At 44.3% G+C, this 27,475-nt stretch overlaps 1 protein-coding gene across 1 annotated transcript in view; it reads right to left on the reverse strand.

Annotated features, from left to right (window-relative positions):
* plekha6 (pleckstrin homology domain containing, family A member 6) overlaps positions 1–27,475 on the reverse strand; it is a 277,398-nt gene that overhangs the window by 212,986 nt on the left and 36,937 nt on the right. Inside the window, exons 2-3 of the mRNA XM_050038755.1 lie at positions 6,814–6,897; positions 2,968–3,082 (exon numbers count right to left, since the gene is read on the reverse strand). Of these exons, the coding sequence (XP_049894712.1) occupies positions 2,968–3,082; positions 6,814–6,897 (199 nt within the window). The remainder of the gene's footprint in view (positions 1–2,967; positions 3,083–6,813; positions 6,898–27,475) is intronic.

Raw genomic sequence — 27,475 nt, forward strand, 5'->3', positions numbered from 1 at the left:
CCTAATAAGACCAGGTTTTCCCCAGAAAGTTTGCCAATTATTAACGAAACCCACATCGTTTGCTGGACACCACCTGGACAGCCAGCGATTAAATGATGACATGCGGCTAAACATGTCATCAGTGGTCAGATTTGAGAGGGGTCCAGAGAAAACTACGGAGTCCGACATCGTTTTTGCATATTCACACACCGAGGCAATATTAATTTTAGTGACCTCCATTTGGCGTAACCGGGTGTCATTGCCGCCGACGTGAATAACAATCTTACTGAATCTACGTTTAGCTTTAGCCAGCAATTTTAAATTTGATTCAATGTCGCCCGCTCTGGCCCCAGGGATACATTTGACTATGGCCGCTGGTGTTTTATCCTCAGCGGGTGTGTCGCTGAGTGGGGAAAAGCGGTTGGAAACGTGAACAGGCTGGTGGTGAGCCGTGGGCTTCGGCTTGGAGCTGTGCTTCTGGCGAACCGTAACCCAACCTCCCAGCTGAACGGGAGTTACCGGAGGACAGTTAGCAGAGGCTAAGGCTATGCTATGTGGCTTCGCACCGGCTATAGGGGGCTGGCTAACTACCGCAGCTACTGAATGGTTTTCCATGGTGCGGAGCCGCGCTTCTAATTCACTAAGCCTCGCCTCCAACGCAGCAAATAAGCTACACTTATTACAATTACCACTGTCGCTAAAGGAGGCATAACTGAACATTTCTCCTGAGCAGTCTCCTAAGACTGCAAGACCAGGCAGACCTACCTGTGCACCGCCTGGATTGACTACAAGAAAGCCTACGACTCAATGCCACACACGTGGATATTGGAATGCTTGGAAATGGACAATATCAACAGGACACTAAGAGCCTTCATCAAGAACTTAATGGGGTTGTTGAAAATGACTCTGGAGACAAACTCAAAGCCAACTGCACAAGTTACCATCAAGTGCAGCATATTACCAAGGTGTTGCAATGTCCCACTACTTTTCTGCATAAGCCTGAACCCCCAGCCTTAATCATCACAAAGAGTGGCTATGGATACTGGTTCTGAAGTGGAGCAACCATCAGTCACCCCCTCTACATGGATGACATCAAGCTGTATGCCAGGAGTGAGCGAGACATCGACTCACTGATCCACCTCACCAGGATCTACAGCAATGACATCGGAATGTCATTCGGACTAGATAAGTGTGGTCGGATGGTGTCCAAGACAAAGAAAACAATCAGAACCGAGGGGGTTGAACTACCAGAGGGCAACACTGCAGATGTTCAGGACTGCTACAAATACCTTGGGGTGCCACAGGCAAATCACTGTGGAGGCCAAAAGACAGTCAGCCACAGCCAAATACCTGCAAAGAGAAAGGCAGGTCCTGAAAAGTCAGCCGAACAGAAAGAACAAGGTCCGAGCCATCAACACGTACGCTGTGCCAGTCATCAGATACCCCAGTGGTATAATAAGCTGGGCAAAGGAGGAGATAGAGGCCACTGATATCAAGACAAGGAAGCTTCTCACAATGCATGGAGGATTTCATCCCAAGTCCGGCACCTTGAGACTGTACACTCATTGTACCGAGGGGGGGCTAGGACTGGTGAGCGTCAGAGCCACTGTCCGGGCCGAAACAACCAAGATCCAGGAAAACATCAGGAAGATGGCCCCCAAAGATGAGCCGCTAAGTGAATACCTCAGGCAGCAGAAACCCAAGAATGCAGAAGAGGAGGATGAACCATCATGGAAGGACAAGCTCCTGCACAATATGTACCATCGACAGATTGAAGAAGTGGCCAACATCAAGAAATCCTACCAGTGGCTGGAAAAGGCTGGACTGAAAGACAGCACAGAAGCACTAATCATGGCAGCACAGAAACAGGCACTTAGTACAAGATCAATAGAAGAATAGGTCTACAACACCAGACAGGACCCCTGGTGCAGGCTGTGCAAAGATGCTCCTGAGACAGCACATAATAGCAGGGTGTGAGATGCAGGCAGGAAGAGCGTACATGGAATGCCCTAACCAAATGGCTGGCATAGTCAGTCCCTCCAGAAAATCGCGATCTTGCAATTGCAATAATTAACGCAAATTCAACTTAAGTCTGCAATATTTGCAGGGGCTTGCAATTTTTCAAAAGTCCCGCGATTACTCCGCGTTTTTCCACATTTTCTGGCCGGCCGGAAGTCGTCGCACACGCGACATAATTTGAAACGTCATCAGAACCGTCATCAAATACTGGCATTGCAGTATGGAGAAACATTAGAATTTGCAAAGTGGAAACTACCACAATATGTGTTGAATGTATTAAAATGTTATGTTTACAGAAGATGTAGCTTACATGTTGTTTTACAGTCACATTGTCTGGTTTGAGAGCTACAATAGTCACTTAGGATTTTTTGCAACATTATTGGAGTCCATGTTTTGAAACTAATTAAATAAAACTAAAGAAGAGAACAATAAAAAAAACATTTGCAGCTATTTTTGTAATATTCAGCATGATTATTATAGCAAGTGATTACATGATTATTTTTTTTGGAGGTAGTAATTTTTAAAAAAAGAAATCACATTTTTTTCTCCTTTCCTTTCCTTTTGTCATTTCCTGCAAAAAATCACATAAAATGCTGCAATTTTTATTGCAATTTTTGACAAAATTGGCTTCAAATTCAAGGTTTTTTTTTCCACTAGAAGTTGCAAGGACAAAATGGAAGACACCCCCTACAGTGGTTGAGAATGAACAAGTGAAGATCCTGTAGGACTTCAAGATCCAGACTGAAAACATGGTGATGGCTAACCAACTGGACATTGTGTTGATCAACAAACAACAGAAGAAGGCAGTGGCGATAGATGTAGCAATCCCTCTCTGAAATTAAATCTGTATTTCCTGGAATAATTTCTGTGATATGTGTGTGTGTGTGTGTGTGTGTGTGTGTGGTGTGTGTGTGTGTGTGTGTGTGTCTGTGTCTGTGTCTGTGTCTGTGTCTGTGTGTGTCTGCTCACCCGGGTATAAGGCTGGGCATCTGGGGACAGGTCTGACACCATATTGGCACTTTTGGAGTGAGTGATCTTCTCAGCAGTAGTATTCACCTTCCCATTCATATCCACTTCACAGTGCCTAGACAGAGGAGCAAAGTCATAAGCTTCTTTTGTGCATCAGTGCATTTGTTCTTCTACCCCCTTTTTCGTAGTCTGCCAGCAGAAGTGTGTGATTGCCAGAGTACTGACTGTGCAAAATGATAAATGTAACAAATCTGATCTGAAGTGATTTGTCAGGGTCTCATCTGCTCCAGTTGGACACATCGCAGAGTTGTCTCTGGAAAGCTCATTCACCAGACAAACGAGCAATGTTTACATTTGTCTGACAAGGACCTCTGGTGGTCATGTGAGTAACGACTCCTGGCTGCCAGACAGGGATGTTGTTACAGTTTGCCACCTTGACACCAGAGACTGCTCTTCACATCCCACCACAACACTCAGTGTTGGTTTAACCATAACCAAGGCTGTGACTTGTATTATGCAGTAGTGGAATGTAAAGAAGCATATTAACTCAAATACTGAACGTATGTACAATTTATTTGTTCTATTCTTAAGTAGCCTATTTCTTTTATACTACATACTTCTACTGAACTACTTTAATTTTTCAACATCAGTTACTTTGCAGATTCCAATTATTAATACAAAAAGTAAACTAATGAATTATGTTGTCATATTATGGATTAAGGTACCCAGAAGTATAAGAGGTATAATTGGCTTCACCTTTACCAGCTGCATCATTAGCGATACTCGCACATTAATGCATCACTAATTATGATGCAGTGATAAATTAGTCTAAAATGGGCCATTATGCAGAATGAGTACTTTTACTTTTGGTACCTTAAATATATTTTGATGCTACTACTTTATGTACTTTTACGTTTTCAATACGGGACTTTTACTTGTAACACAGTATTTTTATATAGTTGTAATGCTAATTTAAATAATTAAAAATCAGAGTAGCTTCTTCCATCACTGGTATCATAGTACAATAACAGCTGTTATAAAGAAAACTGAAACTCTATGCTGCGTTCACACTACAAGCAACACAGCAACAGACTACAATTCATTTTCAGTGGAAGCCGGTAACATTGGAGCTACAAACTGATGCCTGACACTTGCCACTGCAGACAGTTGTGCTACAAATGAAAGTTGAGCTGACCTCATCCTTTTTCAGTGCTCCAATGACGCGGTGAAGCATCAACCAATCATATGGTTTGTTTTTAGCTGTGATACTGTTATTTAGCTTACTTAGCTGTCACTATGATAGCCTTCTGTGTATTGTAATGCATGATGATGCAATGGGAAACTATGATGTTAAAATGGAGCATAGATTCTGATCATAAGCGGATAGTTTATGTCCAAATACAAACTACAGATGACATTTACTGAAGGTGCTTTTTTGGCAGGTAGCAGACACACACATGGCTGTAGAAACATAACTATGTTAATGAGCGCTTAAACAACACTTTAACAGTGACATGTGACATGTGATAATGTAGCTGGGCACACAGTTGTTGTAGTGTGAATGCAGCATTATATAAAAGGATCTGGGACCACTGTTACACAACCGTTCATGCATGATGTGCATGTAGTTGGCTATTGATATGCTTCGCAGCTTCTGAGTTAATATGCACACTGGTTGGGGGTCCCTGCACCCCAGCGCTAGAAGATTGCCAGCCTGTTCTTATTCCAAACCAAGATGTCTTTTTCTAAACCTAACCACATGCTTTTTTTGCCTAAACCAAACCAAACACAGTATTGCTTGTGGTGTCCCAGAACATCAGCAGCAGACACAGAAGGAGACTTCTGCAATATGTAGACATGAAAGTCCACTGACAAAGTGCAGATATGTGACGACTTGGGATGAGAATGCGTTAGGCTGCTGCTGCAGGAGTATGAGACCAGTGCCCGGAACAGTTGGTGAGAGTCCACCCACACGCATAAAGTGACAGCACTAACTGTTATTATGACACGGCTAATGTTACCACAGTTGTTAAGAAGTCAAATCTTCTTGATTTAAGTGTGAGTTTGTTTGGATCGTTTAACAGCTGCTGCTGTGTTAGCTTGTGCTACCCAGGCAGATGTTGAATTGACTGCTGCCCTGGGAGGACAGTGGTTCTGGGGACAGTCCTTCAGTGCTGTATCTCACCTGTGGAACAGCAGCAACAGAGAGTCTGAGTTGGATAAGTAAGGATGTCAGCTGAGTAGGCAGTCCTTTAATGTGGCCCAGGAGATGTGAGCTGAAACAATACAAGCATATGCAGCCCAGACCCCCTCCAAATGTAGTCTAAGCAATTAGATCTCAACACATATTAAAGACTCAATGGGTGTATTTACAGCCATGCTGAGATCTGTTCACTTGGGATGCGATCACCCAAGATGCATGTTAATACCAGGTGTCGACAGGGCATTTCTGTTTTTTGGAGGGGGTTTGATGAATGGTCAGGTTAATTGGTTTAATAAAGGCTAAGTGAGCATGGGCTGGAACTAGGTCCAGTGCACGGCACCCATATATGTGAAGTAACATACCAGTGGTTCAATGTGTTTTCTTTGTTCTGTTTTCAGCCCTGTGGGAAATGTAAAATGAGTCACAGTAGTTAACACCCAAATGGAATTCACCAAGGGAAAGATCACATGAAATAAAGTTCATAAATTGGAACAGTAATGTACATCCATATGAAACTGAAATAGGGTGCCACTGATACCATTTAACAGCTGCTACAGCTGCCATGTTCATATGGGTCTAGCATTGGTTAGTAACAGATGATTGGTGAACTTCACTCCATTTTGAACTTCAAAAACAACAATTTCACAATGAACGCATAAGGGCTGCAATGGAGTCACCATGGAGCACTGTCCCCCTCCTTTCAGCACCCATGTTAAGCAACTAGGTTGTTCACACTGGATGTGCCACGCTCCGCAGCTAATTAACAATCTGCAGCAACTGTCTGGTCAATTTATTCTACAAACCTTGACTTAATCTGACTAGAAAACTTCTAAACAAGACAAAATTGAAAACAGATTTAGGGGCTGTACACATGCTGCTTTTTTTTGCATCCTCAGATTAATTGCTTTCAGTGTAGACGTATGGCAGGTGCACTCAAATGCCAGCACTTATTTTTCAGGAAGCACTAGCTGCCCTGCAACAGCCCTGAGATAAACAGTGTTCAACTTTTGGAATGCTGCAACATGCCTTGCATGTTACATGACAGGTAACAACCAATTACAGCCGGCAGGTATATTTTCCTTCTTACTTAAATATCAGTCTGTGGTAAATATGGAGAAGTTGATCATTTTAGTGCAGGGCTACCCAGAGATTTACATCTGCCCAATACACACTTAAAAACAGCACCTGAAAGAAGATCAGCTCTGCACTCAGGATTTCGGGTAAGTGGGCTATGATACTGTGCTTGTTGTTAGCAACTTCAGACGCAACCTGTCTCCACGCTGTTGAAAGCTTGCAAAGATTAAGCACAAGAGTCGCACACAGCGCCAAACCTCGCGTTTTCCAGGAAGTTAAAGACACAGCATATGTACAGCCCCATAGGCAGTCCTGTATGAATATACAGGCACTACCTTTAACAGCAAGCAACACACCTGTGTACAGTATCTACTATATCCTTACCAGCTGATAGTTGAATTGTTACTGTTAGTGATGACCTACTTTCTTTTTGTGTTAACAAACAGGAAATGTATTTTGATTACAGAATACTGAATAGGTCTAGGATTTGTAGATTTTTGTTAGTGCAGGTAGGTATGAATAAATGTAGCTGAGGATACATAGTACTGCTTTGTTTTTAGTTTACTCACTGCAGATAGGAGTGTATTGTTGTAGGCTCTTCCAGCTGGATCGGGCTCACTGCTGGTCCAGCTGGTCCACTGGGGTCATGTTGACTGGAAACAGACACAGTGGACATAGATCAACATACTATGTTACAGATGACATTACAGGATTTAGATCAAATTTCTTTGTTCAGCTGGGTTATCAAAAAGGTTAAATATAATTACAGTTAATTACACCTTGAGTCTTAAACTCACAGTTTTTCAATTATGATACAGTGGGATTTTTTTTTCACCCCAAATGTCAGCAATTAACTTGGTGAAAACAAAATTTCTATTACTGATATGAATGATGGACAAAACTGACAAAAAAGGCACAGTAAACCAGAATGATCTCTTAAGAGTGTGCCAAAAAGGCACATTTTCAATTATTAAACTGTTTGAATGCTAAAAGGGAGTGTAACTGCTTTCAGATTTGCATGTCAGGACAACTGTGTGTGAATTTTTGATGGGTACGTGGCCATACATATTACTGATAACCTGGGATATATTTGTTTACAGTGGCAGTTAACACTCACGATCTTCCTTTTTGCAATAAAATTATGATATTTTCCAATTCAGTTTTACATTTCATCCAAAACAGAACTCTGCAAAGATTATCATCCAAAAAGTCCACAATGTCATGGTTTCATGATAGTCTTAAAAAAGTATTGTGTCCCTTCGTTTTCTTTTCAAACTGTTGAGGATACAGTGATGTGAAACATGGCAAACTCAGGTATCAGCAGCAGAAATGAGCACTGGATTCGACAGCTGATCGTACCAATCAGTCACTGATGACATCATACACTCAGCTAATTGAACACAGCGGCACTGCAGTTGTCTGCCTGCATCGGCACAGTTCTCACAACATTTACTTAACAGTATTCAGAATCCTTGATTAACTTCAGGGTTACACACTCACATGCTGCTGTTCTGCAACCCAGAGCTCTGAGCTCTGAGCTCTGAGCTCTCTCTCTCTCTCTCTCTCTCTCTCTCTTCCACACACACACACACACACACACAGACACACAAGCACAACAGTAGCATCTGTGAAGTCCCTGTTGTTTGGTAACAGGCCTTCTGCTTTCTGCTGCTGGTGGCAATATGGTTTCTGATGAACAGTAATAACATGACATAACAATGATGTTCATAAAGCCTACAGCTAATGTTTTATGGGAGATATAGGCTTATATGCCCCCCAGTTTATGTGTTTGAATCAATATATTGAAGAAGCATTCTGCAAACAGTTCACTGCCAGCACATATTTGCTACACTATCTGATCCAGGCGACTACAGTACTAAAGCATTTTCTGTGGCGGGACGGGACTTGGTCAAGGTTATGGATGCCAGTAGTAAATAATCTCATTTTGTGTGTGTGTGTGTGTGTGTGTGTGTGTGTGTGTGTGAGACACAGTCTAAAAGGGTAACCTACAAGCCTACATAGAAGCAGCTACTGGATGAACAGCACACATCAGGCAGCAGGATCTGCATACTGTATCTGCTGGAAGACAAAAGAACAGCTGCACAGCTCGAGTGTCAGGAATAGTCTCCCATAACACAGTTAGCTCATATCGCTAACCACAACCCTGCCAGATGTTCAAACAAGGCAATTCCAGCTAGCTCCCTGCTACAACTGATAAAACCAGCATCATATTTAAAGGCTGTGCTATGCAGTGCACACTAGGAGGAGGTGGAAACAAACATGTAAGGATAAAGTAATACAGTATTTACATTCATTCAGTAGAAAGTGTGGTTAACACTCTAAAAGCCTGCTAATGTTGGACTGAGTCTGGATAGTGCATGGATAGTGAGCAGCCAATACCAAAAACCCCATAACAATTCTATTATGTGATCAATCTGTGAAAAATCACAATTAATAAGCATCCTGGGAAATTCACCTAAAACACATTTCCAAGATATACCCAAAGTAAACGCCTAAGTTCTACGCCCATTTTAACAAGCAGGACTTTTCAGAGGAATGTATAAAACTTTTGAGAGCCCTCCTCCCCACCAGACCCAGATGAACTGTCCCCCTTCACTGTGGAAGACGTGAGGCGTCAGCTCAGCAGGTGCAAGCTGAGCAAGGACCCGGGGTCCCGACGGCATCTCAGCAAGGGTGCTGAAGAACTGTGCTCAAGAGCTTTTACTCATCTTTCATTCACTCTTCAGCGAAGCCTACCTCAATGCCACCATACCCTCCATCTGGAAAATGGCTACCATAATCCCTGTCCCCAAGAAGCCACGGCCCACTGAACTCAACCAGTACCGACCTGTTGCCCTAACATCCATAATTAGGAAATGCCTGGAGAAGCTGCTGCTGAACACCCTCCTGCCAGCTGTCAACCCACAACTGGACCCCCTCCAATTCGCCTACAAGGCTAAGAGGGGAACTGAGGATGCTGCATGCCTGCCTGCTGCACCTCCTCCTGCAGCACCTGGATTCCCCAGGCCACTTCGCCCAGATATTCTTCGTGGACTTCAGCTCTGCTTTTAACTGCATCCAGAGGCACCTGATGATCCAGAAGCTGCACCACCTCAACATCCCCACCCGACTGATTCACCTCATCCACAACTTCCTCACCAACAGGCAACAAGTAGTACGGCTGGGCTCAACCACATCTCCTCCCCTCACCATCAACACCAGAGCATCGCAGGGCTGCATGCTAAATCCTTTCCTGTACACACTCTACACAAATGACAGCATCCGACACAGCCATTCTCGCCCTCCTCACAGACAACAACTCCATCATTGACTACCACACCACAGTCACACACTTCAGTCAGTGGTGTGAGGACAACTACCTGGACCTCAATGTCAACAAAACAAAAGAGCTGATAGTCAGTCCCCCTTCACCACAGCACCCCTTATCCACTGCGAGGGTCCTAAGGACAGAGGGATGTCGTATGTTGTAAAGCCCTGTGAGGCAAATTGTGATTTGTGATATTGGGCTTTATAAATAAAATTGATTGATTGATTGATTGTCATCCATAACCAAACAGTTGAAACAGTGGATAGTTTTAAATACCTCAGAGTAACATTAGACAACACACTCACCTTTGATCAGCACATCATGGACATTCAGAAAAGAAGCCACCAAAGACTGTCAATCATCCGCAAACTCAAAGGTCTTCATATTGCTCCACATCTACTACTGCTACTTTACCAAAGCATCATTCAGCGAATTCTGTTGTACTGTTCCACCTGCTTTTTCAACATACTCTCTGTCAAGAACCGGACCAAGCTTTCCAAAGTAACCAACACTGCTGCAAAAATAATAGGTCTCCCCACACCCAACCTCACTGAACTCAACAACAGGGCCATTACACGCATCTCAATTGCAATAGCACAGGACTCCACACACCCACTCAACACACCCACCCATTGAACATTTAGCCCCACTGCCCTCAGGGCGAAGGTACAGGACTCTGAGGTGCAGGAGGGCCCGCTTTGGAAGAAGGCTGATCCCCTCAGTTATCACGGCCCTTAACAGCAGACCCCGTTAAAGTGTAATAACTGTTAGTGTGTCGTAGTGTTGTTCTTGCTGTGTCTATTTACTGTTCAGTTTTATTGTTGGGTTGTCGGGATGTCGTACTCATCACTGTTGTTGCTGTTGTTTTTATGGTTGTTGTGTCAAACAAGTACATTGCTGTGAGAAAGAATTTCCCTTTGGGGACAATAAAAGTCAAATTCTAATTCTAAAACTGGAAGCTGTTTGTGTTCCAATTTTAGTACATGTACATGCATGGTCTCATTTAATATTTACCTTAAGGCAGGGGTACTCAAATACACACACATGCATGCAACATTTTTCAATTCATTTTTTTTTTTTTTTCATTCCATCACAAAGCTGTTTAATCAGATCACCAGCCAGTATTTCAGTATGTCTGGTTGTTATGAATTCTTGTGCTTACCCAAGACCCACGCAACTCTGAGTGAGCACTCTGTTGCTTTTTGTTGTTGTGTCTGTGATGGAAAATTCTGGTATTTGACCATATTTAACCTATAGTGTGTTCTGCATGTTTTGTATAAGGTAACTTGCTATGATGTATGATGTGTGTTGCTCATTTAACCCCTACTGTGACAGCAGTGAGAGACACCAAGGTTATGAGCCAGGGAGGCTCAGACACCAAGGTTACGAGCCAGTCCTTGTTAGTCTCAAGAGATGTTGTGTCTTAGGAATGTCAAACCAACCTGGGCTACTGTAGGCGCCACATATTTTGACTATTGATGTGCATGTGTTATGGGAACTATAAAGATAGCAGGGCTAGAGGACATCTAGCCACTCATTCACTGACTGACTGTTCATGCGGTTGTATGTGTGTGACTCCATTCATGAATGCTTATTAAAAACTCAAGAAAGACAGCCGACGTGTGGAGACTTTTTCTTTAAACTGTTTATTAAATAATTGTTTTGCCAACACAAAATTGCCGACCACGAAGGGACCTCATCTGTGAGCGGATTCTGGAATTCTGGACTGTGAAGACTGTGCGCACAGCAAGAGCTGAGGCTCTTACACCTCAAACTCCCCTACAAAGGATGTTGAGAAGAGGGCCTCATGTCTGGAAAACTGGGATTCCCTTCACCGTTGGGGTCCAACAAACTTGGTGGCTGTCAACACCTTGCTGTCTTTCCTGGTGAGTTTTGAGGACTGCGCAGGAAAAATCTTTTCCACCTACTGAGATAGGTTGGCAGACGTGCCAGGCACCGTTTCTGGGAAGCTGAGTGCAGGAAAAGTGGTGAGCTCAGTTTAGGTCAGGGACCTAAAGTAGTGTAGGTTAGGAACCTAACACGACACCTGATTATTTCAGCCGTTAAAGGCGGAAGAAAAGGTGGTGAGAAGCTATCTGGGTTAGAGGAGAAGTAGAGACACTTCACAGTGGAACAGGCAGAGTGAGTGAAGCGCGTTTTTTTTCCCGTATTTCCTTTTTACAAGTTGTGCGTGTTTTCGGGTAAAGGTAAAAAAAAATTCCTTTAAGAAATAAGTTTGTGCATTTTTTGAGATTGAGTTTTGCTTCCACAAATTTGATTTATTTTTAATACTACTAAGAAAACTGAGAGTTTGATTAAAAAGGGATCTGGACAGAGCAAAACCTCAAAGGAGAAAATTGAGCCTGATTATGGCGCTCCCAGCGTGAGGTTTATGGAGATTAATTATGGAAAGGAGAGCGTGGCTCAGTTAGATCTGTGGGTCAACAAGTGTTGTTTCCCGAGAACAGGCAGCCTGAGTGTTAAACAGCTCGAGGCTTTAGAGGTGAGGTTGACAGACTTAGAAAGAAGGGGATTAGAAGGGAAGTTTGGAAGTAAGGTCAAGTTCCAGGCAGATTGGTCAGCTTTTAATAGTTGGATGAGGGAAGCCAAGCACAGGCAGGGCCCCAAAGGTTTCCCGGCGCAGTGTTCAAAGCTGGATTCAGACCTCGACTCGGCTCCACCTGAACGACCCCCACCGTATCTTGAACACCACAAACCGGAGGGAGCAGCTGGCCTCTCTGAATCAGCGCTGCTTACAGAGACATTCTTCTTCGGCTGTTGAGAAGATTGAAAACGGAGTTCCCTGTTTGTTTAGACTGGGGAAAAATGGTGGCGGTTAAGCAGGATGCAGATGAGATGTCTCTGCTTATCTATACCACCTGAGACAGGCAGCGATGCAGTATGGTGGACTGACTGAACTGGAAGTTAAGTGGAAAGGGGGGCACAAAGACAATGACCGTTGTTTCAAGTGCGGCAAAAAGGGACATTGGGCAAGAAACTGCCGTAAGGGGGAAACAACAAGAAAAAAGATGGGGCAGATGAGTCAGATTGACTATATGGTGAGAGCACGGGGACGGACGAATCTGGTGACGACACTGGCTTGGAAAACCAACCAATGCTTCAGACACGTGAGAACACTGACATTAACACAAATACAGAAACACACAACATGCACATCATGACTGATGCAGAGTATGAGCTTGTTTCTGATGCAATTCTGCACCTTGAATCTAAACAGAGAGAGAGTGAGCATAGCAATATGCTGGCTGATTTTTCAGCGGAGGCATACAAACAGATGCCTCAATACACACTGTCAGTTAAAGGTGTTGAACTCTCTTTCTTGGTGGATTCTGGGGCCACAGAATCAGTCATAGGAAGTTGTGATTTTATTCCAAGTGCTAAACATAAACTGAGTGGGAGATATCAGATAACAGTTGGGGTGGCAGGAGTAGCGATTATTGAAAAATACACTGCTCCGCTAATTTGTTTTGATTCTGGGATGGGAAATCTTTCAAACACTCGTTCTTATATTCCGACAGATGCCCTATCAATCTGATGGGAAGAGACCTCATGTGTATGTCGGGAATTGTTTTGATTTGTACACCTGACGGCATTCAGGTGAGGAGAGTGAATGAAATGAAGGAAAGTTCTGTTTTTTTCCAACACGCTGATGGACAGTTTGTGCGCGAGTAGAGGATAGATTTCCCTCCCTCTGTTTTGCTGCAGCACCCAGAGACACACAAATGCTGACGTCACATGCTTGCACTGCACAGCACACATGGTCTCTATTTCACACACTGACCATGATTATGAGGACATCTGGTGCAATACAGGATAGGAAAAGGATAGGTTACAGCTAGATTGGTTTTATTGGAATGACGTTAATTGTGCTGTCTCTGTGAAACTTGCTGATCGATTGTATAAGTTAATTTTGTCACAAAACTCTGATCTACACATCTCACTGGTAAATCCCAACCGTGCAGACCTGGGTCTGTGGGTGCGGAAGCTGAACGCCACTCCATGCTGGAAGTTTACAACTGATCCTTGATTTTAATGAGGAAATGAGGGTGTACAGAAAGAAACTAAATTGTGCCATTGAGACTTCCCGTTCAGTCGTGTTTGCAGACAAGACTGTTTCTGATACTGACATGTGCATGGTTAAATCCGTTGCAGACATCCCAGAGCTACAGCAGGTTCCCACTTATCTCTGGGCCAAAAGTAAACATGATGTTGGTCTGATCAAAAACTGCGAGCCTGTGATAATAACACCTAAATCAGACTACAGACCCTGTCATAATCAATATCCTCTCAGACGTGAAGCAGTTGAAGGCATTAAACCTGTATTTGATGCTCTGTTGAAAGCGGGCGTGATTGTTCCATGTCCAGTCTCTCCTGTGGGAATGCCCATATTTCCTGTGCGTATAACACAACCTGCTGGCGAACCTGCGGAGTGGAGATTTGTGCAAGACCTGCAAGCTGTAAATGCTGCTGTGCAGGCCAGGGCGCCTATGGTCCCAAATCCACATACAATTTTGTCCCAAGTTCCAGCTGATAGCAAATGGTTTTCAGTTGTTGATGTGTCAAATGCTTTTTTCAGTGTTTCAGTACACCCAGACAGTCAATTCTGGTTTGCATTTTGATTTGAAATTTTGCTTTGAGAGATAGTTTGGAAACTCTTGTACTGCCTAAAGGAAGGTTGCAGTGTGTTGATGACATTTTGCTTTGCAAGTGAAACCAGAGAGGGCTGCGTTAAAGACACCCTTGCCTTGCTGACTCATTTGGCTGAACAGGGCCATAAAGCCAGCCTGTCAGAACTACAATTTGTTGCAAAAGAGGTCACATTCCTGGGTCACGTGATCTCTCCTGAGGGAAAGACCCTCTCATCCTAGAGCACTGAAGCCATTCAAAAGATCCCAAAACCTGAGACAAAAAACAGGTCATGTCATTTTTAGGGATGACAGGCTACTGCAGGCAATGGGATCTTAATTATGCTGAAATTGAGGCAGCATTAGCGGCAATTGCTCATGGGAAATGCCTGAAAGCATCTGATCGTGTCATTTGGACTCTTTTGAAATCTTTTGTTGACTTGAAACTTTCTTTGCAAACACCTCCTACTGTTGGACTGCCTGACTGTACACGACCATTTACCCAGACTGTTGATGAAAAGGGTGGGTACATGACTTCTGTACCGTTACAAGAACAGGAGGGAAACAGCGACCTGTAGCTTATTTTTCATCTAAACTTGATAGTGTTGCTGCAGTTGACACACATGACTGTGTGGCTGCGATAACTTCTGCCTGCTCTCCCAAGCCAGATTTGAGAGACACACTGATTGCCAAAGCTGATTTTGAATTCTTTGTTGATGGACCAGCTTTGAGAGACCTCAGCACTGGTAAAAATGTTGCTGGTTTTGCCATCACAACACTGCAGGAGACAGTGATCGCATGTCCTTTGTCATCCTCACATTCAGCTCAAGCGGCTGAATTGGTGGCTCTGACAGAGGCATGTAAATTGGCAGAGGTCAAGTCTGTTAACATTTACACAGACAGCAGATATGCTTGGGGTGTGGTTCATGATTTTGGACAAATTTGGAAGAATAGGGATTTCTTAACTTCAGTGGGGGAAACTATTGCTCATCATGTGTTGTTGTCTGCTCTTTTGGAAGCTGTGCTGCTGCCAAAACAAATTGCTGTGTGTAAATGTGAAGCTCACACTAACAACACTGACCCCATCTCTCTGGGTAATGCCAGAGCTGATGCAGCTGCAAAAGCAGCCTCAAAGCTGCCATTGTCTTCAGCCTTGCATGCCACCTCACTAACCCCTGCTTCTACTTCCACAGCTGTGGCTATGGCTGAGATAACAGACATGCAGACAAGGGCCTCTCCGGCAGAGAACGCCGTTTGGAAAAAAGCTGGACGTACTGTGGTTGATAAAGTGTGGACAGGCCCTGATGGCCTGCCCTGTCTCCCCCGCTACCTTTTTCATTTATTTGCTAAATTGACACATGGTTTGGACCATCAGAAAGATAAGATTTAAACCAGTTAAAAACAGTACCAGAGAGGCCAACCAGATTGTGAAGTCAAGCTAAAAGAATTGAGTGGTCGACTGTATCAAAGGCTGCAGTGAGATCGAGTAGTACTAGTATGGAGAGTTTTTTCATATCCAAATTTGACGTCAGGTCATTAACAACCCTGACCAGTGCCGTCTCTGTGCTGTGATTAGCTTGAAAGCCAGACTGGTATTTTTCAAAAATGTCGTGGGCGACCATAAAATCATTTAACTTAATAAAAACAAGCTTCTCTAAAATTTTACTTAAAAATGGCAGATTGGACAACGGTCTGTAGTTGCAAAGTACCGAGGCATCTGAGTTATTCCGTTTCAAATGAGGCTTAATCGTGGCAGTTATAAAAGCAATGGGGAAAATGCCCATCTGAAGTGAATAATTTACAATGTTAAGAATGTCTTCATCTAAAAAGCTATAAACTGTTTTAAAAAAAAGAAAGTGGGAATAGGATCTAAAAGGCAAGTTGCTGGTTTTAATTGAGAAACTACTTTTCCAAGCATTTCAGCATCAACCAGTACAAATTTCTCTAGTGTTTCCTCACATAAAAACAAGGGGTCAGGGTGCTAAAATTCATTGGCTGGGATTGACTTAAATTTGATCTAATTGTTTCTATTTTGCTACTGAAGTGGACTGCGAATTCTTCACATTTTAAGTTGCTTGACATTTATTTATTTTATTTATATTTAAGCGTTTATTTGGAAGGGACAATGCATATTGATGAACATCAGTATAAATACATCTGTAAATATGCCGGAGTTAGCAGAACTGCTAATTTACATCCGTTGTCCCTTGGCAGGTCACAGACTTGCTGCTGGACTTCATAAAAACTGGGTTAATTAAATGATCAAAGGTTGAAAAAAGAATTCTTGGGGTATTGCAGTTGTCAGTGATCATTTGGGAGAAGTGTGCCTGTCTTGCATTTTTAATTGCTTTATTGTAGATAGTGAGTTGATTTCAGAAAATTTGGTAGTTGATCATTAGCTTATTCTTTCTCCATCTTCATTCTGCTATTTGACATTTTTTCTTTAACTGTTTAATTTCTTCGTTTCTCCAGGAGAGTGTTGGATTAGTGGCAATCTTTTTCAGTTTTAGTGGTGCCACTTTATCCAGAGTTGATCTAAGTTTACTGTTAAAACTATCTACAATAAAATCACGAGACGAGGGTAAAAAGTCTGCAGGAGTGTCACTTAAAAGCTCAATAAAATTTGCAGCTACTTCCGTGGTTAGATAGTGTTCCCTGACAGTTCGTTCTGGAATATCCTCTTGTATAAAACCATTTACAGTAAAAAAAAAAAAAAAAGAAAAAAAAAAAGACAGACATGATCAGAAATGCCTACATTCACAACTGAAGAAATTTGTGCAGAGAGGCCATGGGTTATTACTAGGTCAGTGTGGCCTCTTAAAATCACCTAGAATAATAACCTTGTTGTGGTTAGTGTGGATGGTTGACAGCATTTCTGAAAAGTCTGAGATAAAAGAGGAGCATCATCAAATGTAATCTGTCTAAAACCAAGTGACACTGAGAAGATGGATGCTGTTCCACCACCCTTTTTACCTGTCCTGGATGAATAAGAAAAACTGTAGTTGTGTGGTGAGGCTTTAATGAGTGTAGCTGGTCCATCAGTGTTAAGACAGGGACCTATTGCACAAAACTAGGATAAGGGATTAAGCCGGGATATCTTGGTTATCCTGGCTCAATTTATCCGTGATCCGGTTGCACAAAAGTGGGATAGTGGAAAGCAGGATATGTTATGACATAAGTTACCATGGAGATTTATTCTCTGGAGCTAGCCTGCTCCAGACCAGGCTAAGTTCCAGGATCTATTTAATCTCATCCCTTATCTCAGTCAGCAGTCACCACAGACCACGGAAACCAATAGTTATTCCACTGTCCACTGCACATTGTTATCACATTCAACCAGACCCACTGTCATTATTTAAACATTTGTAATCATTGATTACAATCATTTTAGATAAATGATGATTTTAGGTGATTTTGCAATCATTAGATAATTTACAATTTCCTATAGACTATATATAGAATGCACATCCCATATTAATATAAATACACATCAAAGAGTAACATGATGTTCCTTTATTGAATAAGGATAAATCAAAGCAAGTAAACCATCAGCTCCTTTCAAAACTGAAGTCACACAGTGACTCTACAAGATAGAAAGCACGGAATCAAAGCATATTATACAACACAAGCATAAATACACATTCAAAGGTCTGTATATGATACACCCCACATGTCTGCACACTGAAATAAATGCAGGACAAATCCATACACAACAAATGAACAGACAAATGAATGGATGCAGTAGCCTCACTGCAAGCTTGTATACACAGAGTATACAGCACAAACAACATAAGAGGCCAAATCAATTTAAACTGAATTTTAAAAAAAAACACAAATTCCTCTGCCAATGCAGGACATATTTAACTGAAATTCATAGCATGTGTTTCTACCACTGCAGGACATATTTAACTGAAATTTAAAGCATGCATGTTAACTAAAATAATTTAACACATATTGGTCCCTGACCAGCTGACCACTGTTGTCATCAGGAAGATGGCAGGATTGTCCCACTTTGGGGGCCCTCTCCTTCCTCAGGCAGGCCACATTGTGGAAGACAGCACAGGCCACAGTGATGTCACATGCCCTCAAAGGGCTGACCCTTAAGTGGTGAAGACAGTGAAAGCGTGCCTTCAGGAGACCAAAGGTCATTTCAATCTGCTGTGCTTCCTGAGGGTCTGTGTATGGTGTGAGGAGAAAAGGCTGGCAGGCATACCCCCTGTCCCCCAGCAACACACCAGAGAATTCACCTGTCAATACAAAATCTCATCATCACAACCTCATAAATAGAGTGACATTCTTGACACAGCCATGATGTAAAAAGTGGTTATTAACAGAGGTTGTGTGGCTCACCTTGTGATAGGCGCTGATAGATTCCAGAGGTCCGAAAGACTCTGGAGTCATGGACTGAGCCGGGCCACTTTGCCACAACATTGCTGATCAGATAGTCAGCATTGCAGACCATCTGAAATTATAAGATGAAGACTATTAAACCAATCAACACACATCACAAGCAATGCACAGTGTTCATTAATTGACAATAACAAAACGTCATGTTCACCTGAACATTAATGCTGTGAAAGGATTCCCTATTCACAAAATCCCCCTCATGGGCACCTGAGGGGGATTATGTGTATCTATATATATATATATATATTCTTATGATCAATCAGCATACACACACACACACACACACACACACACACACACACACACACATACATACATACATATAACGAAACAGCAGAGGAGCATGGAGCATGAGGAACAAACATAAGATAAGATAAGATAAGATAAGATAAGAGGAACTTTATTTATCCCAAAGGGAAATTCAATTAAGTCAGTGAGCTCATCTATTTATCAAAGAGTTATACAGTCTGATGGAGTTACATTTACACAATTTCACTCACATCTGCAGTCAATTTCAGTTATAATTTCAACTGATTCATAATCAGAGTACAACGACGTTTTCGGAGATGTTAATTAACTACTTGGATTGTAATTGATGGTTTCAGCAGAGCAGTGAGTGTGTATTTGTGCACTACTTACGCATTCAGGCGGTCTGCAATACTTTGTCACGCTTTCTCTAGTTGTTTTATAACTGTGGCGGTGTTGCCTTTCTTTTTGATTCGATCCTTTACCTCTTCGTAAGCCTCCATGAGGATTTCTGCCTCCGACGGGAAAAGTATGCCACTCTTGTTGCCATGGTGAATCGGTGAATCTGTGATCGAGGAAGCCGCGTGCGTGCACAGATCCAGGATTGGTTTCACCTGGCTTGATGAATCCGTGTCTGCTCACCCTGGCTTGGTCTTTGTGCAACCAATTAAGCCTGGACGCTCTTGTTTTGGATTCGTTGAACCCAGCTCAGTCATTTATCCTGGATGTCTGAATCCTACTTTTGTGCAACGGGCCCCAGGTCTCAGTTAAAAACATACAATCAATATCATTATCTAAAATCAAGTCATTAATAATAAAAGTCTTGTTTAAAAAGAGATCTGACATTTAAAACTGCCATACTCAGGGTCATTGGTACAGGTTTCTTGGTTTAGAAGCTGGTGATATGTGTGTGTACTGAGATCTAAGGTGGTTAAAAAGATTGACCGACTTGCTTTGATCTGTACAGCCACTAGATGTAGGAATGCATAAAAGGTTGTTTAAGTTTACTCCACTGTGAGTCAACCTAGATTTTGTAGGGGATTGAGAATTGATCAGATTCACATACAAAAATGGTCTGTTAGGTCTATTTTCCATACGCACTGGAATGGTGGCTATATTGCAAGACAAATTACAAAGTCCACAGTTAATTGTTGGCCTATTACAAAGAGCAGTGTGAAGTCTAGATAAGTTGTTAGAGGGCCCTGGCTCCACGTGATTAACGGAGGAGGAACATGCAGAACCAACTAGATCGGCGCTAGGACCCCGGGGGACGTCAATAGTAGAGGGAGTGGTCAGAAGGTGTGGACGTTGGGGAGACGCTATGGCTGTCTGGGACGTGTGGACGGGGAGCGCTCAGGTGGGCAACACAGTATGAAATGTTTGAGGACAGTAATTTTGCCCCCAGCCAATTTGGATGTATGCCATCGTCTTTAAACAGCTATCTGCTCTCCCAGAAGAGATTGAAGCTGTCAATGTAGGAGACACCCTGAGCAGCGCAGGTTGATGACAACCAGGTGTGCAAAGACAGCAGCCTTGACAAACGCCCAACACCGCGGCCACAGGAGGGGTTGGGGCCGGACACATAAACACACTTGGCCAAGCTCCTCAGTGAGGAGAACAAGTGCAGAAAGTCACTTTTCAGTAGTTCAGACTGCTGTTTACGGATGTCATTCGTACAAGTGTTTAATGACCTTGGTGATGTCCGATTCGTTAACAAGGATTTCAGTAGCTTTTCCCTCTATTTCGCAGACAGTGGCACCTGGGAAACAATGAGATATTGCTGAATGTGTTTCAGCATTTCTAATGATAGATGATAGATGATAGAGTGCCGGTGCAGGACATGGGGACATGGAGCTGCCGGTGTAGAGGCTCCACTCATTCGGCTGGAACCCAAACTGGCTCCGGGACCGCTAGACTGTGGCTGCAGCGTGGGGGGTCTGCGCTTGGTCCAATGAGAGCTGGGGCCAGTTGGAGACAGAGGAGGCGGGGGAAGATTGGAGCACTCCTTCAGCGGCGGAAACTCCTGCATGTTTAGGATGTTGTACCTGCTGGCCAGCGGGAGGTCCCAAGGTGGAGAGTGGGGAGACGGGCCCTTGGCACTGTGTTTTCCCTTGCGGGCAATAGTCCAGTGCTCCCGGTGACATGGGGTTGAGCTCACCGGAGCCTTATCACCCCCACCGACAGGTGACCGAGTCACCTAGCCGCTAGGCTAAAAACAAATTTTGCAAGCCGATAGCAGTTGAGGCCAATCCAGCTGTTGGTCAATTTTACTTAAGATGCGGGCATCTGATGACTTAAAAGTTCTTCCTCGTTAAAATGTATTGATAAAATAATCAGGATCTAAAAGTGTAGCTTAAAATATGGCTTAAAACTGGATAAAAAGTCACCTTTTTGACAGAGCTTTCACACGGGCAATGTAGAGACCAGCGCAATGCATTACAGTAAGAGTCACCAATTAACCTATCCCAAACCTGCATGTCTTTGGACTGTGGGAGGAAGCCGGAGTACCTAGAGAAAACCCACGCTGACATGGAGAGAACATGCAAACTCCGTACAGAAGGGCACCCTCCTGGGTTTGAACCAGGAACCCTCTTGCTGTGAGGTGACAGTGCTAACCACTGCACCACCTCTTATTCAATTCAAATTTTATATGTAAAGCCCAATATCACAAATCACAATTTGCCTCAGATGGCTTTACAGGGCTTTAAGAGAGGAGCAGAGCTGTCAACTGATCACCACCTGGTGGTGAGTTGGATCAGATGGCGTGGGAGGCTGCTGGACAGACCTGGTAAACCCAAACGTGTAGTGAGGGTGAACTGGGAACGTCTGGCAGAGGACCCTGTCCGTCGGGTCTTCAACTCCCACCTCCGGGAGAATTTCTTATGCATCCCGGGGGAGGTTGGGGACATGGAGTCTGAGTGGGCCGTGTTCAAAGCCTCCATTGTGGAGGCGGCTGCTAGGAGCTGTGGTCAGAAGGTTATCGGTGCCTGTTGGGGCAGCAACCAAAGTGAGGGAGGCTGTCAGGCTGAAGAAGGAAGCCTTTCGGGTCTGGAGAAGGACTTTCGTTTGGCCTCAAGGAAGTTCTGGCAGACCGTCAACCGACACAGGAAGGGAAAGCTGCGCTTGTCTCAGGCTGTGCTCAGCAGAGAGGGAGAACTACTGACCCGAACTGGGGACATCATCGGGCGGTGGAAGGAGCACTTTGAGGACCTCCTGAACCCGGCCATCACATCCACTGAGAATGAGGCAGAGCCTGAGGACTCGGGGGAACTCTCGCCCATATCCCTGGTGGAGGTCGCTGAGGTAGTTAAAAAGCTCCCCAGTGGCAAGGCGCCGGGTGTGAATGAGATCCGCCCTGAGATGCTGAATGCTCTGGTCACTGTTGGGCTGTCTTGGCTGACACGCGTGTTCAGTTTCGTGTGGAGTTAGAGTATGGTGCCTGCAGAGTGGCAGACCGGGGTGGTGGTCCACATCTTCAAAAAAGGGGACCGGAGGGTGTGCTCCAACTATCGGGGTATCACACTGCTCAGCCTCCCGGGTAAAGTTTACTCCAGGGTGCTGGAAAGGAGGCTCCGACCGATTATCGAACCTCGGATTCAGGAGGAGCAATGCAGATTCTGTCCTGGTCGTGGAACAGTGGACCAGCTCTTTACCCTTGCAAGGCTGCTGGAGGGGGTGTGGGAGTTTGCCTATCCAGTCTACATGTGCTTTGTGGACCTGGAGAAGACTTACGACCGCGTCCCTTGAGGGGACTTGTGGGGGGTACTACGGGAGTATGGGGTTCCAGGCTCGCTGCTACGAGCCATTCAGTCCCTGTATGAACAAAGTGAGAGCTGTGTCCGCATACTCGGTGTGAAGTCGACCACATTCTCGGTGGGTGTTGGCCTCCGCCAAGGTTGTCCCTTGTCACCAATCCTGTTTGTGATCTTCATGGACAGGATCTCGAGGCGCAGCCGGGGGGAGGAAGGGGTCTGGTTTGGGGACCTCAGAATTGCATCCATGCTTTTCGCAGATGATGTGGTTCTGTTGGCTCCATCACACCGTGACCTCCAGCATGCACTGGAGCGTTTTGCAACCGAGTGTGAAGCAGTTGGGATGAGAGTCAGCACCTCCAAGTCTGAGGCCATGGTCCTCTGTCGGAAACCGGTGGTTTGCCCTCTCCAGGTTGGGGGAGAGTTACTGCCTCAAGCAAGGGAGTTCAAGTATCTTGGGGTCTTGTTCATGAGTGAGGGTAGAATGGAGCGTGAGATGGATTGGCGGGTCGGTGCGGCTTCTGCAGCGATGTGGGCGCTGCGCCCGTCCATAGTGGTGAAGCGGGAGCTGAGCCAGAAAGCAAAGCTTTCAATTTACTGGTCCATCTACGTCTCAACCCTCACCTATGGTCACGAGCTCTGGGTAGTGACCGAAAGAATGAGATCGTGAGTACAAGCGGCCGAAATGAGTTTCCTCCACAGGGTGGCTGGGCTCAGCTTTAGAGATAGGGTGAGGAGCTCGGACATCCGGGAGGGACTCAGAATAGAGCCGCTGCTCCTCCACATCGAGAGGAGCCAGTTGAGGTGGTTCGGGCATCTAGTAAGGATGCCTTACAGACGCCTCCCTTGGGAGGTGTTTCGGGCATGTCCAACCGGGAGGAGACCTCGGGGCCGCCCCAGGACACGCTGGAGGGATTACATCACCCGGCTGGCCTGGGAACGCCTCGGGGTTCCCTCGGAAGAGCTGACGGAAGTGGCTGGGGAGAGGACTGTCTGGGCTTCTTCGCTGAGGCTGCTGCCCCCGCGACCCGGACCCGGATAAGCGGAGGACGACAAGTACGAGTATGAGTATGAGTACGAGTGTTATATTATTATTGAAAAGTGAAGTATGAGGATATGGAAATATATTTCAGAACTTATTATATGCCAATATTAAATCAAGTTGATGCTTTGAATGCTCAGAAATTGCATTGCCAATTAATATAAAGTTTATACAATGCAATGCAATACAATGCAACACAACTTCCTGTATAAGCCACGCCCACTTCCGTTTTCTTTACCCGAATACAAATACAGATACAGATAATTTTGCTGGTTGAACAGATACAAATACAGATACAGATACAGATACAGATAATGACGTCTCTGCGCATCCCTAGACTGGGAGCTGGATGTGATGCTCCCCAGCCTCACACGCCTCCAATTGGTGCTTCTTCTGCTTCTGCTTTCTGACCCGATGACAACGTGAAGGTCATTGGGTCAGAAAGCAACAAATTCAAACGTTGGATCAAGGAGGCCATAGAGATCAGGAAGCGGGCAAGGGACACCATCAACCGGGTGAGGGGGCTTTCATGCTGTCGCACACTTAGGACGCTCTCCTCCAGAGACTATCGGGCGGCGGGGGGGCGTGACCGGCCTGGCATATCTGTCAGATTGCCAGGCCGGTCACGCCTTCAAGGAAACACCAGCTGATAAAGACACAACACGACACACGTCAGATGACGCTTCTGAAGAAGACTGAAGTTAACAGTCGAAACATGTCAAGATAAAGCAACATCTCCTAATCTCTTTGTCTGAAAAAAAGAAAAACCTCTATACTGGTCAGAGGAGACTCTCAGGCAGGAGGGAGACACACCGTCAGGTCCCGGAGCCTTCCTGGTCTTCTGTCTCTGGAAGAGCCGACACACATCCTCTTCACAGACCTTTAGTGCAGGTGGGGGGTTAGAGGAGAAGGGGGAGGGTGGAGCTGAGGGTGCAGGTAATCCCTTTGTGTGGTTGGAACATGTGAAAAGGGCCTTTTCAAACCTGCAGTAGAAGCTGTTCAGGTCGTCTGCTCGTTGGAGGTTTTCCACAGGGTGGGGCAATGGTCTCCTGTAGTTGGTAATGTCCTATAGGCCTCCCCAAACTGAGGCAGGGTCGTTGACAGAAGCCCTTTTTAGATAGGAATTGTGCAAATTTGCAGGAAAGCCCAATCAGTCTTTTTTCAGAATTGGCAGTATAAAAACAAAATCGGGGAGTGTGGCAAAATGCCGCCTACCTAATTTTGTTCATACAGAATGCGCCTTTTTCGGGGCAATGGGGGGTGTGAGCAAGTAATAAAACGTGTAGCTCAGCATGTGACGTAAACAGTGACATGGGAGGGAAGCCGCGGCTGGTCAGTCCTTGGGCAAGTCTCTCGTAAGTCAGCCCGTTCTTCACCATTCCTGTCATCTAATGGTTAATGGCCTCTTCGTTTGCGAGGGCAAGGAGGGTGCGCAATTCCTCGTCTCCCCAGTTGCTCATCTTTACAGTGTCTGTCAGGTTTGTGTTTCCCTCTTGCTACTAGCTGCTAGCTTATTCCTGCTATCAGCTGTTCCTGCTATCAGCTTCCCGTTGCGGAAGGGCCCCCTCGTTCTGTTTAAACTAAAAGGGTTCTGCCAATATGACTACCCTACGAGGCGGAAAATTGGGCACCTCGGATCAACTCGCCAATCCGGTGTCTAAACGCTCGCAGCTTGCCAGCAAAACGGCCCAACATTTGCGGGAGATCTGGTAGTGTAAAAGGGACTAGAGAAGCTGTTCTTTAGCTTCTCACTGTAGCCCCTCTTGGCTACCCCGATCTCTTTTGTCAGCTTGTTTCTGACCTGCTTGTACAGGGCCCGATCTTTGCTCCTGTAGGCCTCCTTGGCCTGGCGCAGCTGCCTTAGTTTGGGTGTGAACCAGGGTTTGTTGTTGTATGTACAGAAGGTCTTGGTCTGGTCCTTGTCCTCCTGTCACCCAGGAGGACAAGGAATGAGCCCTGGCATCCTTGTCCCAACTTTGCCATTTTACTGGGATGGGGTGGATTTTGAGTCCAGAAACACCTCAGGTACGACCTTATGCCTTTTGTACTGTGTACTATATAATTACAAAACTACTAAACTACACAGATATGAATGTAAACCCTTGCAAATCACAGCCATTGCAATGTCTCTGCTTTGATTTAAAGGTATTTTGTATACACTATATTGCCAAAAGTATGTGGACATATTCACTGATACCTTGTTGACGTACAGGGAAATCAGCATTTATTTATTTCTAAATATCTGACACTGTGTCCTTAACTTTAAATCTGGACTCTCCCTATCAAGACATATGATGGGGTGGTGATGAGCCTGGGTTACGCCCAAGCCGATGACAAAGCTCTTTATGTGCTTTCATCTCTTGCCTTCATTGATGAGGAGAAGAAGCAGATTGACGAAGCTACAGTCGGGCAGGCAAAGAATGCATTATGGTAAGAAAGCTCAGTAATAAAAACTGCTCCATCAACGACTGGAGCGGCCGAGGAGGGGGAGTTGAAGCTATTTTTAACTCTAGTTTGTTAATCAGCCCTAAACCTAAACTAGACTATAATTCATTTGAAAGTCTTGTTCTTAGTCTTTTACATCCGACCTGGAAAACCTTGCAGCCACTTTTATTTGTTATAGTGTACCGTGCTCCTGGCCCGTATTCTGAATTTGTATCTGAATTCTCAGAGTTTTTATCCAGTTTAGTTCTTAAATCAGATAAAGTTATTATTGTAGGCGATTTTAACATTCGTGTCGACGTTGATAGTGACTCCCTGGCTATCGCGTTTATCTCATTATTAGACTCCATTGGCTTCAGTCAGGGTGTACATGAACCCACTCATTGTTTTAACCACACCCTCGATCTAGTTTTGACGTATGGAATTGAAATTGATAACCTTACAGTCTATTCACAGAATCCCTCGCTATCAGATGATTATTTAATAACTTTTGATTTCTTTTTACTCGATTACACGCCACTCAGCAACAGTTACTATACTAGGTGTTTATCAGATAGTGCTGTCGCAAAATTTAAGGAAATGATTTCTCTGTCGTTAAATTTAATAACGTCCTTCAGTAACAGAGGTTTCCTGCACCGACTTTAACCTCTCCCGAATTGATCATCTTGTCAATAGCGCTGTAGGCTCGCTGCGAACAACACTGGACTCTGTAGCTCTTCTTAAAAGTTAACAAAGCAAAGAAAATTCGCTCCCTGGTATAACTCGCAAACCTGTAAGTTAAAACAAATTTCGCAAAAATTTGAAAGGAATTGGCGATTAACCAAACTGGAAGAATCTCGTTTAGTCTGGGCAGACAGTCTCAAAACGTATAAGAGGGGCCTCCGCAATGCCAGAGCAAACTATTACTCAGCATTAATAGAAGAAAACAAGAATAACCCCAGGTTTCTTTTCAGCACTGTAGCCAGGCTGACTGAGAGTCACAGCTCTATTGAGCCTTGTATTTCTTTAGCCCTTAGCAGTAATGATTTTATGAGCTTTTTTAATGACAAAATGCTAACTATTAGAGGCAAAATTCATAACCTCCTGTCCTCAGATAATACCTATCTAACCTCAAACACAGCTGTAAGACCTATTATATATTTAGATTGCTTCTCCCCGATTTCTCTTCAAGAATTGACCGCAGTGATTTCTTCATCTTAATCATCAACGTGTCTCTTAGACCCCATCCCAACAAGGCTACTTAATCAATCAATCAATCAATCAATCAATCAATCAATTTTATTTATAAAGCCCAATGTCACAAATCACAATTTGCCTCACAGGGCTTTACAGCATACAACATCCCTCTGTCCTTAGGACCCTCACAGC

Source organism: Epinephelus moara, chromosome 24 (assembly GCF_006386435.1).
Source record: "Epinephelus moara isolate mb chromosome 24, YSFRI_EMoa_1.0, whole genome shotgun sequence".
In the NCBI taxonomy this organism is placed as follows: Eukaryota; Metazoa; Chordata; class Actinopteri; order Perciformes; family Serranidae; genus Epinephelus; species Epinephelus moara.